The sequence below is a fragment of the Opisthorchis viverrini genome, assembly GCF_000715545.1.
Source record: "Opisthorchis viverrini unplaced genomic scaffold opera_v5_1, whole genome shotgun sequence".
In the NCBI taxonomy this organism is placed as follows: Eukaryota; Metazoa; Platyhelminthes; class Trematoda; order Opisthorchiida; family Opisthorchiidae; genus Opisthorchis; species Opisthorchis viverrini.
The window spans coordinates 7,268,132-7,281,798 of record NW_008751657.1 but is presented as its reverse complement, the minus strand read 5'-3'; the positions used below and the strand labels follow the sequence as shown (position 1 = coordinate 7,281,798).

Sequence of the window (13,667 nt, the reverse complement as noted above, 5' to 3'; positions counted from 1 at the left end):
AGGACTCGTTCGGGAGAAGATCTGTGTCCAGGTTCTGTAGCTAAGATGCAGATTAGACTTTTGCTTCCTTGTTCGATGGTCCGTAACCGGTCAGCTGGCACTTCCGAATAAATAACTCCGCAGCGAAGGCCTTCTTCCTTCCACCGTGAGTGTTAAGGCATCTTTGTGTAACCCAACTCTTGTGGCAGAATGTGGGATGGCGACTACTAAATTTATAACGTTAGGCTGCTCTCTTGAAGAATGCTAACCCGAAGGGTTTTTTAGGTAGGTGATGGGGATGTAATGTGAGTCTAATGATTTCAGGGTTTTGACGCGTGTCTAGAATCGCAGATAATCGTACAAAGGATCAGTAAACATGGCCGGAGGTGATACACTTAGACTTATCTTTGGCTGATAGCAGACTGATTAAGATGACTGCTTTCTTAGCTTCTACAGCATACTGCGCTGAAATGCAATCCACTGTGTCTGAGGTATTTCGCTCAAATTTATGGCAGGTAATTGGTCCCATACGGTGGAAAATCTGAAGTCCCAGATTGTCTTATTGCCCTGAAGTCGGTCTGAGCTTCACCTTCAAGGTGGCGCATAATGCCCTTATATGGATGAAGCCATCACCTAGGCAGGGCCCCGAGGGTCCTGAGATTTCGGTAGCAGTTCGTGGGCTAAGCCTGTGTCGCAGCAGCAAGGCTAGCCACACAACTTATCGAGCAAACTGCCTTGCTCAGTTTCTGAGGCGAAGTAAACATATGGAACTCTTGGTTGTTGCTTTAGTTTTCACTGTTTCTTATTAGGTTTTGCAGCTTAAGTGTGACTTTGGATGGGTGATGAATTGCTTCGAGGATTCTATCAGCATTCATAAAATAACGCAATATTGCATATTTTTCGAGTAATGCATCCACACTTCCGGATAATTCGTCGAATACAATGTTCGAATGTTTGCACTGAACTGTAAGCCCCACTTGCATTATTTGGTCACGAGTTCACGCTTCAAGGTCACCTTGTGCTGTGTTCCGAAAACCACCCAATCAGAGCGCTGGGTGCGCACTGTCCGCCAACTCGGTCTTTTGTGCTCCTTTGCCAGCAAAGCGCAGATTTTCTGCTTCATGACTGATGTCTCGACGGCCCCCATGACTGACGTACGTTTCAGACGATTTTCAGATTAACATGGTTTGCATGGTGTTGCTTTTGCGTCGGTACGCTTTATGCTGCAGTGGGATGCCCCAGTAAACACAGCCAGAGGTGGCCTAGTTTTGGAAAATTATTTCCACTGATTCCCTTTAATCATACAAGCCAAATGTATTAGCTGTCGCATAGAAACCTTTTTCACAGCAGGTTATATATGGCGAACAATTTTGTTGATAGAACTGTGTGATAGAATCTCTGGAAACCGAAAAATTCGACTTGAGATGGGCGTCGTGAGGCGCTTCGCTCGTCATCCTTTGGCCATGCAAAATGTTGCCGCAAACACGGTTGGTAACTAGCTACGGCGTTGAGTTCTAGTTTCGATGCCTTGGATTTAGGCGGTGGGACCGAGTACTATGGGACGCAGTCAGGCTGTACGTTTGCCTCAGCCAATCTAAGACTGCAACTGTTAGCCCTGTCCGGATGCAATGGGTTTTGAAATTTTTTCGAAGAAAGCCAATGAAGTCGAGCTATTTTTTTTCGGTTTACACCTTTGGCCGATCGTAGCCACCGGTGGCGTTTTTACTGGGACGTTTTCGTGGTCCATAGTGATAGTCTGCATGGTCGTTACTTGCTCCGGGCAGTCAATAATTTAGAAGCCCACAAACCCGGTCGGGCCTTTTAAATTTCCGCTTCGCTGTGTGTTCCGCTGTTTGCATGTAAACAGATAGGGTGCATATGCGCACGCCTAATGGGATGGAATTTCAGCTGGAAATGATTACGAGCATAAAACTTTAAGTTGCAGCATGCATTTTATGGAAGTGCCGGGATACAGTGATCCTTCCTAGGTGAGGGTTCCGGGGATGGAAACAGAACAAACCTTCATGAACCGAAACCTAGTAAGCAAGATTGTACTTCAATACTCCAGCAATAATTCAACCAAAATGGCAAACGCTGCATTCTAGAACATGTCAATTGCCACAACCTTTCGATTCTTCGGTTTTGCGACATGGAAGTCTCCGTAGGATGTAAATGTAACTTTGTGTTGGTTTATGCTCACTGCATGTGTGCTCAAGGTATAACGTCCTTATCATGTAATCTCCGGCGACTTGCACGGTTTCTACTTGCACGCGGTGCGAGTGTTATCGACACAAATCAGTACCACATGAAGTACCATCCACTGGCTATGTACGGCTACAGTCATAAACGAGGTATTTATTACGCGGACACACTTTGTGCGGGAGAAAAAAACTGCAGCTAGTTAGCGAAATCGCAAGGGTCCCTAATATATCGCCCCCCTTTTCTTTCAAGGTTAATCATTTTGAAGTTAGAAAACTCATCTACCTTTACGCGTTTCGCGAAGCTGTCAGGTGAAATGTCAACCCTCTGGACTATCGAAGGTTATCGGAAAGCCAGTTCTTGTGCAGAGCACCGTTGTAGCTGTTCTAAGACTGATGGTCCTGTCGTTTTTGGTGAAAAAACTTCAAGCGTCTGGGTGCTTTCACAGTACTGTTCGTGCTCAACTATATTGCTTATCCTCTTACTCAACAGCAAAGTGAAGGCTTAACGTGAACTACGCATCGGTAGCGCAAAGTAGTACAGACATCCTACTGAAGGATGCTTTGTGTTGTCAGATTTGCAGCCTTAAAGTTGAAGGAAAAGATCTATACAACTCACTTGTTAGGGTGCGGACTTACTGATCGGGGGTTCTTTGGGTCGAGCTCAACCTGGGCATCTCGACTGCTCCTGTCTAGGCTTGGGCAGCCTGCTTCAGACCTCGTGCTCCCTCCGCGTGGCATGGCAGATAGACAGAGGAAGATTTTCATAGCTGAATCGGGCTCAGCTATAGCATCCCTTCAGTGCATAACTGCCATGTCACCAGAAGGAAGCACGAGGACTGGGGGTACTGCCAGGTTGCCCAAGCCTGGACAGAGGAAGTCGGGTTCGAATCTTCCGGTCAGTAAATTCGCGCTCTAACCACTGAACCGTCCCTCGTAGCTGAGTGGTTATCTTTTCGTTTGAGGAGATAAAAGAGTGGGTGATGGGAGGGAACTGGCGCCAGCCTATCAGAAGCCTACACCTCCAAGCGCCCAGTCGGACAACCTGGAAGTGAACTGACGACGAATGCCACTGACATCAGCTGCCATTTCTCACAGTGTTTCCAATCAGGCGCAAGGATCTCACGGATCATGCCAAACGACACCCAAATCCTTCATAATCTCTTTTGCACCCTTCTACCAAGTCACACATCATCGCCCACCTCGCAATTCGCGCCATTCTGAAGGAAATACGTAGAACAACGTTCGTCCTGATAAACCATGTTTCGGCATGCGTTGCACATGACCGAGCCGTCGCTGTTGTTGCTGAATGTTTTTCGCGACTGAAATACCTGCTATCCGTTTTTTAACCACCTTGTTACTAATCCATTGAAGCCATCGGACGCCAGGAACACTTCTGAGACATTGGTTGTCATAGACCTGAAGATGCCACACATCTGTCCGCATAAGTAATGTCTCGCAACCACACAACGATACAGCCCTTACTATAGTCTGAAACGAGTCCTCACACCGAATGGTATACTGTCGCATAGAAACCTTTTTCACAGCGGGTTATATATGGCGAACAATTTTGTTGATAGAACTGTGTGATAAAATCTCTGGAAACCGAAACATTCGACTTGAGATGGGCGTCGTGAGGCGCTTCGCTCGTCATCCTTTGGCCATGCAAAATGTTGCCGCAAACACGGTTGGTAACTAGCTACGGCGTTCTATTCTAGTTTCGATGCCTTGGATTTAGGCGGTGGGACCGAGTACTATGGGACGCAGTCAGGCTGTACGTTTGCCTCAGCCAAGACTGCAACGCAACTGTTAGCCCTGTCCGGATGCAATGGGTTTTGAAATTTTTTCGAAGAAAGCCAAGTCAGTCAATAATTTAGAAGCCCACGAACCCGGTCGGGCCTTTTAAATTTCCGCTTCGCTGTTTGCATGTAAACAGGTAGGGTGTGCGCACGCCGTCGGGCCTTTTAAATTTCCGCTTCGCTGTGTGTTCCGCTGTTTGCATGTAAACAGATAGGGTGCATATGCGCACGCCTAATGGGATGGAATTTCAGCTGGAAATGATTACGAGCATAAAACTTTAAGTTGCAGCATGCATTTTATGGAAGTGCCGGGATACAGTGATCCTTCCTAGGTGAGGGTTCCGGGGATGGAAACAGAACAAACCTTCATGAACCGAAACCTTAGGGTGCATATGCGCACGCCTAATGGGATGGAATTTCAGCTGGAAATGATTACGAGCATAAAACTTTAAGTTGCAGCATGCATTTTATGGAAGTGCCGGGATACAGTGATCCTTCCTAGGTGAGGGTTCCGGGGATGGAAACAGAACAAACCTTCATGAACCGAAACCTAGTAAGCAAGATTGTACTTCAATACTCCAGCAATAATTCAACCAAAATGGCAAACGCTGCATTCTAGAACATGTCAATTGCCACAACCTTTCGATTCTTCGGTTTTGCGACATGGAAGTCTCCGTAGGATGTAAATGTAACTTTGTGTTGGTTTATGCTCACTGCATGTGTGCTCAAGGTATAACGTCCTTATCATGTAATCTCCGGCGACTTGCACGGTTTCTACTTGCACGCGGTGCGAGTGTTATCGACACAAATCAGTACCACATGAAGTACCATCCACTGGCTATGTACGGCTACAGTCATAAACGAGGTATTTATTACGCGGACACACTTTGTGCGGGAGAAAAAAACTGCAGCTAGTTAGCGAAATCGCAAGGGTCCCTAATATATCGCCCCCCTTTTCTTTCAAGGTTAATCATTTTGAAGTTAGAAAACTCATCTACCTTTACGCGTTTCGCGAAGCTGTCAGGTGAAATGTCAACCCTCTGGACTATCGAAGGTTATCGGAAAGCCAGTTCTTGTGCAGAGCACCGTTGTAGCTGTTCTAAGACTGATGGTCCTGTCGTTTTTGGTGAAAAAACTTCAAGCGTCTGGGTGCTTTCACAGTACTGTTCGTGCTCAACTATATTGCTTATCCTCTTACTCAACAGCAAAGTGAAGGCTTAACGTGAACTACGCATCGGTAGCGCAAAGTAGTACAGATATCCTACTGAAGGATGCTTTGTGTTGTCAGATTTGCAGCCTTAAAGTTGAAGGAAAAGATCTATACAACTCACTTGTTAGGGTGCGGACTTACTGATCGGGGGTTCTTTGGGTCGAGCTCAACCTGGGCATCTCGACTGCTCCTGTCTAGGCTTGGGCAGCCTGCTTCAGACCTCGTGCTCCCTCCGCGTGGCATGGCAGATAGACAGAGGAAGATTTTCATAGCTGAATCGGGCTCAGCTATAGCATCCCTTCAGTGCATAACTGCCATGTCACCAGAAGGAAGCACGAGGACTGGGGGTACTGCCAGGTTGCCCAAGCCTGGAAGTCGGGTTCGAACCTTCCGGTCAGTAAATCCGCGCTCTGACCACTGAACCGTCCCTGGTAGCTGAATGGTTATCTTTTCGTTTGAGGAGATAAAAGAGTGGGTGACGGAAGGGAACTGGCGCCAGCCTATCAGAAGCCTACACCTCCAAGCGCCCAGTCGGACAACCTGGAAGTGAACTGACGACGAATGCCACTGACATCAGCTGCCATTTCTCACAGTGTTTCCAATCAGGCGTAAGGATCTCACGGATCATGCCAAACGACACCCAAATCCTTCATAATCTCTTTTGCACCCTTCTACCAAGTCACACATCATCGCCCACCTCGCAATTCGCGCCATTCTGAAGGAAATACGTAGAACAACGTTCGTCCTGATAAACCATGTTTCGGCATGCGTTGCACATGACCGAGCCGTCGCTGTTGTTGCTGAATGTTTTTCGCGACTGAAATACCTGCTATCCGTTTTTTAACCACCTTGTTACTAATCCATTGAAGCCATCGGACGCCAGGAACACTTCTGAGACATTGGTTGTCATAGACCTGAAGATGCCACACATCTGTCCGCATAAGTAATGTCTCGCAACCACACAACGATACAGCCCTTACTATAGTCTGAAACGAGTCCTCACACCGAATGGTATACCGTTTTGACACCGCAAGTAATCCAAATTAGCAAACGTCAATCGGGCCTTTGAGATTAGTGCACTGACTTCATCAGACACGCTTCCATCGGATCTAATACAAGTGCCGAGGCATGTAGGATTCTCCACAACCTCTAGTGATTCTCCTTGATTCGTAAGACGTATATTCATAGACCATTTCGAAGGTGCACGGCGGTTGTCGAAAGATGGTATAACGGTGGTCAGTTTATTCAACACTACTTGTGCTTGGCGGTCGTTTTCAAAGATGAGGGTGATGTCGTCTGCGTACCACAGAACGACAGCAGCGATTTGAGCACTGGGAATTTCAAGACCTTCCCCTCACTTCATCAGTGACAAAGCTGAACAAGAATGGGAAGTGTGGATGTCCTTGTCAGACCGTATCGTGTTCACAAACTTCTGGGCATATCCTCTTTAGGAAAAGTGGTTTAGAGCACCAACTGATCGACAAAATTGCACGCACCTTTGAAGTCAATGAACACCAAGGTTGTGGGCCGCCTGCATATGGCGTTTCTCTAACAACTGCCAGAGTGTGAAGATGTGGTCGAAATCTTGCTTGATGGTCGTGGGTGAAAGCCTTGCGTACCACCTTAAGTTGGCGAAGAATCAGTGACGCCAGATACCTTAGTACAACGTTGGTAAGTATGACTCCTCTGTGGTTATCAGATTCACTGTGATTACCCTTTTTCTCCAAGACAGACACACGTAAACTCGATAGGCACTGGCAAAGGAATGCACTACCACCCTTGAACGTAATAGGTGGAATTCGTCAGGACCAGGACCATGGTGACGCTTGAGTAGAGATATACATTCGTATTCTTCTGAGGCCAAAGGGTGTTCCATATTCACATACTCTGTTTAAGGTTAGGATTCCGGATTGGAAGTAGCAGGTGACCGACTGAATTGTTGGAGAAACTGTGCCCAACGATACAAACGTTCTTTACTGGATATCGGATAACTATTTCGGTTCCTGATGGTTTTGCCAATAAGGGGCACCCGAGGACCAATTGAGCGAATCCAGTGGAACAGACTGCGGACGTTTCCAGCACTTTTCACATCCTCCATTTCTTCAACCTTTCGGATCCGGGAAGCTTCCCTCTACAGGGACTCTCAATTCCACCTGGCACCGGAAGATGCTTCGGGTTGAGTTGGGGTTGCGATCAGGAGCGGGAAAGCCATGGTTCTATCAGAGGTTGAGTGTTTGGATAAGGTTGGCTGGGTTTTACCATAGACAAAAGCTCCGGCATTGAGTAGCGCTTTGGATACATGTCTCCAATGACCGTTGACATCCGACATCTGAGCAGCCGGCAGGCGTCGGGAGAGTCGGTTTTGACAGGTTTGTTTGATTGCTGGGTCCTGGAATTTATCAGTAGTTAGGTGAAGTATGTGAGTTTTACGTAAGGCAGAAAAGCACAATGAAAAGCAGCAACAGGCAACTCCATAATCAGAATCCACAAAGGTACTCTAGAAGGAGCGTCAGGCAGTGATCGATCTCAGCCACATGCTCAATTTGGATTCGATGCTGATTGGTTGTTTGGCACCGCTTCTTCAGGCTGCTTCTGGTGTTCTGGAGATTGTTACTGAAAATCCTATATGGATAGTTACCACCATCATAATAGGGGGTCATCATCATCATCGACAGCATGACATCAGCATGACACCGATGCTTCACTGCCGTACATAATGGGGGAGCGTCGTGTGTGAAAACACGGGCGCTTATTACTTTAAATTTCTGCAACTGTTTCCCACTACAATTCGTCCAGCTGTTGCACTCTTTCAGTTTATGGCTTGTGTCCAGCTTGGTGAAAGCATGAGGGCTGCCGGGTTGCTCAAGCCCAAATGGGGGTAATTGAGAAACCAGGATTTTGCGCTTTAACTACTGAGCTATCTCGAGCTCTGTTCCTACTGGATGATGAGTAACCTTCAGTGATTTCGCGGATCATAGCTGCTCAGGAATGGTTTTGAGGTCGAGCGAGATCTGTACGCGCGTCCTGATTATGATGGTAAACACCGTAAACTGGTTGTACACTTAAGCATTTAACATATCGTCTGACCGGTTCAGTCCACCGGCCAACATATTTACTCAGAGAAGGTTGATTACGCTGGCTTATGAACAGTTATTTTACCATCTTGGTGTCTTGGGACGTGACTAAGCCACTGGACTCGGCGTCCAAGGGCGCAATTTTCTGAATGCCGCAACAGCGCGGCCGAATATTCGGTTTTGATTTCTTATTCTCATTCCTGTTTCGTTTCCATCCTCGGAGTTTCCATGCACTTTTTATCCGCACTGAACTTGTATCGTATCTGAAGGGGAACACCAGGTGGGTGGTGGCTCAGAATGCGCTGAATTTTGTGCATAAACTCATCTAGGTTCAAAACCATGGCGCTTTTTGAAGTGAGGAGAGAATTGTTTGGACTGTATCGGCGCTTTCAGTTTCGTCTTTTGCCTCATCTTTCTGCCTTATATCACCACTGGCGTCATCAGCACGGACAGTCGTATAACAATGGGCACTTGAGTCTAGCTATTACGGAGGAAGAAGTTCCTGGTGAGGAGCGAAATGGAGGAGGAAGGGAGGATGTACTGCAAGTTCTCTTAAAAACCGTTAAATATGAGAACCTTTTCATTCCCAAACCCATTTAAGCCATTTAAGCACCATGTTAGCGCTAGACACCATCAGCGCTTTTGATCCACGATCGTTTGTAAACCTCACCTAACATAATGCACACAATGAAGGCAAGTGTTAGCCATTTGGCACAGCTAGAAACTGACAGAAAGTTCGTCACTAGAATCGATTACGTACAATGCCTCTTACGCTTTACAGCCGCGTGTGTGGAGAATCACGTGGACCTCACCCAGGAAGGCGCGAAGATTCCACAACACTGGTTAGTTGCCACGTCATCGACTGCCGCCACAAAACAAGGGCTAGGAGTGGAAAACATAGCTCTTGTTGATAGACAGTTGTTTGCCACACATGTCCCAACCACATTAACCTAATAGGCCTTGTTTTCTACTGTCGTGAATCCAACTAATAACCTTATACTTGCTTAGAGGCCGTTTCATTACAGGCATGATGCAGCCAATTGAGGACTGCTATGCCGTGATAAAATCTATCATAAAAAAATATGAACACATTCATGACCTTCGGGTCTCACGGCCGAATTTCACAGCTATATCAAAAAACAGCCACGAGTTCTCCAAAAACTGACGTTCACAATAGTACATGTGGTTTTTAGTCCGATGGAATCTCTATGTAAATGGATTCGATCGGTAACTTGTTGCGAGCTGCTAGGATCCTCTACGAAAAAGCCATTGTCCTGATTTTCAATATCTGTACGCCTGAGCATTCGATTTCGCTCCGGTTGCGACAGATGCTCTTGATTTATCACACTGACACTGCGTGAGTTGAGAAGTGGCACGAATTTGAGGCGAATTGATTTCGTCGGGGTATATCACTACCATATTTATTCAGAAATGATATCCGTCAGGAAGAGACTGAACCTCATCGTGGTGTGACAGTTTGTGTACCTCGGCGAATCATTGAGCTATACTGGGGGCGTCCGCGCGACGCTTACAAGGTATCTCATACCAGGTTGGTCAAAGGGTCTGACGAACACAGTCTCCTCATCCTCCGGGTTGGAGATTGAGACATGTGTGCACATGTACAACCAGAGATGATACACCAGTAGTTAATTTACCAATCTGCCATTCAACCATGTCTTGGCCTGTCTTATGGGAAACAATTTGCCAATAGTCCGAGGTTGGAATCTGTATTTTATTTTGGTAGATGGTCGCTGGACATGTGTGGTACATGTTCCATCCACAACCTAACCAGCCTTGTCGATCTAGTGATCTGGTTGATTACTAAATGCGCACCTACGCACGACGTGGTTGCGAAAGCGTTCCAGACAGCTATTGATTGGTGGTACCGGCGATTCCTCTTCAGATCAGAGGAGTCAGATTTTGCAGCCAACAAGCACACTCTCCTGACTCCATTCACAACGCAAGTTGTCAAATGTTGCCCTGACTATGCGTGCATCGATTTCTATCGTGGTGTTATCATGCCTTAAGCAGTTGTGTTGATATGTATGTGAACTCAAACCCACTTCCTGGAGTCTCAGAACGATACAAATGAGTTGGAAATCCTGAAATGAGAGTGCCCTCTGAAGTTGCGAAACGTGTGCTGAAACGAAGGTCACTCGTTGGAGTATACAGTAGACATTGATCAGTGTATAGCGAGAAAATGTTTCCCACATAGTCTGACTTCATTGACCTTTCTCTAGATGTTACTGTAATGGCATTATTCGCAGTTCATTAGGGTGCGCACTCTATGATTGTGTCAGTGATAAGGTTAAACAAAAGAGGAAACAAGGCAGCTATGGCAACGTCCACCGGATATGAGGAATTTTTCGGATAGTTAGCCGTAACCTCCTGGATGACCAGAGGTGCTTAATTAGGGGACAGGCTAGTATACTTTACGTGTCCTTCAAGTATCTGAGGGGACAAGTGTGAGGCAGTTGGATACTGACGAGAGCACATCGACTATTGTCAAAATGAGTACGGTAATACATTTAGCCCAGAGATTTTTCGTCAGCTGTATAATTTCCGGTGGACTTCTCAAATCGAGAGAAGCTTTTGACACCTATGGCATCGGCCTAACGTCAGTTTGTCTGCCGAGAGCAGAACGTGCACTACGGCAGTTTGATCCATACTGCTTTATGGACTAGAAACATGGCCTCTACGCGCAGAGGATGTACAAAAGCTATCAGCATTTGACCATCAGTGTCCCTGAAGAATTGGCCGAGTGTGATTGGAACATCGGACCAGCAATCCTGAGGTAAGTCAGGTGGTTTTAGGAAGAGCGAACCCTCCACACACACACGATGGATCAGCTACTCACGCCTAATAGGTTGCGCTAATTGGGATATATATATCCCGCATGAAAAAATACCCCGCATACTAGAGAACCGCCTGCTTCACAGTTCCACGTAGCTTTGTGCTGAGTGGAAGCGATGGAGAAGCCGACAATATGATCTAACAATGAATTATGAGAAAAACTAACTGGTGAACTGAGTCAGGTCAATAACTACCACCTCCAAGGCTGGTGACTCCGAAACTCAACTCATTAATGGTTAATGACACTGGTAAACATGGCTCAGTCGTGCAATCAATGGGGCTGGTGGATTAAAGCTAACACAGCCATTGCGCGGCTTCCCAGTATCCGGACTAACTGAACATGGCGTCGCCTCGAATGCTTGCTTATATATCCCACACTATCCCACTTTCCGTTTATCAAAATTGTAGCAGCTGAGGCCAATTTATCTTTGGTGTATGGTTTATAGCCGGTCAACTAAGCTAAACTTGGTGCTTCATATTTTGCTTCTAGGGTTAGGTATGGCTCAAGTAGTTAGAGCGCGAATTTAATGACCGGAAGGTTCGTAGTTCGAACCCAACCTCTGCCTCTCGACTTCCCCTGTCTAGGCTTGGGCAACCCGGCAGTATCCCAGCCCTCGTGCTTCCTTCGGGTGGCATAGCAGCTAGGCGCCGGAGGGGTGTTACAGCTGAACGATTTATTTTTTATTTTTACGATATTCTGCTCGGCCTCTTTTTTTCTGAAAAAAAATTATAATGGCGAGACATTGTTGTCTGCGCTGATACTGATGCTGATGTTTATCATTATTTGCACCATTAGAGCGCTTCCCATTCGCATCTGACTAAATTCTGGACTACAGCAGTTATATGACTCGTCTGGTTGCCAGCAGAAAAACTGGCAGAATTTGTTTGCATCTCAGTTTTTCTACCCATATTGATACCCACATTTCAACCAAGGTTTTCTGTCATTCTTCAGATGGCGTCGCGTTTAGTTGAAACTGTTATGATCAACGTGGACGATTTCGCGGATAGTTTTCTCACCTGCGGTACGTGTTTCACTGGATATGATACCTGCGAACATGCGGCTAAGCTACTTCCTTGTTCGCATACTGTTTGTCGATCGTGTTTAGATCGGATTTTGGAGACCCAGGTATGTTCTTTTCGTGTAATCGAACGAGGTACATTACTGTGCTTTTTGTGGTTTCGCACAACTACCGGGATATATTCAATCTAAATGTCAACCATCCGTCGACACTTAGATCGTTGCTTTCCATTCGCTCCGCTTAATCTTTTTCACAGCGAGGTTAATTTTATCCGCATTCGGTAACTGTTATTTAGAATTCAACACTTAGCCATTTAGCGCGAACCCAAGTAAAATGTGGCAAAGCAACCCCTGGCGCAAACTTATTTTTCAGGACGGAAACATTGTAAAACTGTTGTTTGATGCGAGCATTAGACACCTCATTCGGTGAGAGACTCCAAGTTGTATGGAAGTTAGAAAATATATTTGAAGTACGGAGTTAACCAGGGTATTGGAATCTCCATTTGTATTTTTGGAGATTTGTTGTATCGGCTTCTGTATCAATGCAGACTGTTCATCGCAGTCATCAGCTAACCGTAGTCCGACCAGGGCGTGCGTTTCACGTGTGAAATACCGTGTGTTTGAGTCATGCAAGATTCAGGAGGTTTTCGGCATTGTCCATAATGTTCGACCAGCTTCTCAATGTGGTGTTTTAACTTGACAGGACAGAATTCAAAGTATGACTTAGATTTCCTTATTACTCTTCATTTCTTTTTAGACATTACCGTGCATCCACACAAGAGCAGTTGAGTGTTTTAGCAGTGTTCCAGAAGTGTTTTTCGGAAGTGTTCAAGGTGACCCAGAGTGGCTTTCTAAGTAACTCAGCATTTAGCACAAATTTCTGTTGATCCTAATGATAATTTCCTATATCCAAGGCGAAGTGCAAAATGGCTGATGGACTAAGTTCTACATTTCCTCGTTGGTAACACTGGTCTTTCTTTTCGTGAACTATTGTGGACCTTTTTGACCAGTAGGACACTAAATTGATATCATCATAATATTGAAGCAATAGTCTTTGAGGAGTTTGATAGCTCACCTCTACCGCCTTTTGGCAGCGTTTTTGGCTTGCATCTTTCGTGGAACCCAGGTCTTTTAAACACTACTCAGCCGTTTTTTCTTTTTTCAGAATACCATTGCGTAACTTTCATTGGTTTTGTTTATTGTGTTTTAGGCCAGGCATAAGCAACAGTCTAGCCAATGCTAATTTTGAAAGATTCAATAATGTCAACGCCACAAAACTTATGCCTCAACGATGTGAATTGCATCGATCCTGTGCTTCATAACCTATGACAATTGCTAGTACTCAGTGGTACTTATCGATCGAAGCCGTAATTGGGATGGTGAGATAGCTAAGTGTGATCCGTTTAGTATGGTTTATGAACCTTGTGTCAAAAGTGCGTTGGTTTAGGCTGTGGAGTAAAATATGGGAAGGCGATGTTGTTTCGACATAGCTACTGTTGCAATAAAGTTCAGATGCACGTGTTGTTCATGTGACTG

The 13,667-nt window shown here is 45.8% G+C and overlaps 1 protein-coding gene across 1 annotated transcript in view; it reads left to right on the top strand.

Moving 5' to 3' along the window:
* Positions 1–1,052: 1,052 nt before the first annotated feature.
* The window catches only part of T265_00122 (hypothetical protein), a gene marked incomplete at both ends in the record, with an annotated part of 58,166 nt that continues 45,551 nt past the window's right edge, over positions 1,053–13,667 (top strand). The window contains 2 exons of the mRNA XM_009163779.1: positions 1,053–1,133; positions 12,066–12,239. Of these exons, the coding sequence (XP_009162043.1) occupies positions 1,101–1,133; positions 12,066–12,239 (207 nt within the window). The remainder of the gene's footprint in view (positions 1,134–12,065; positions 12,240–13,667) is intronic.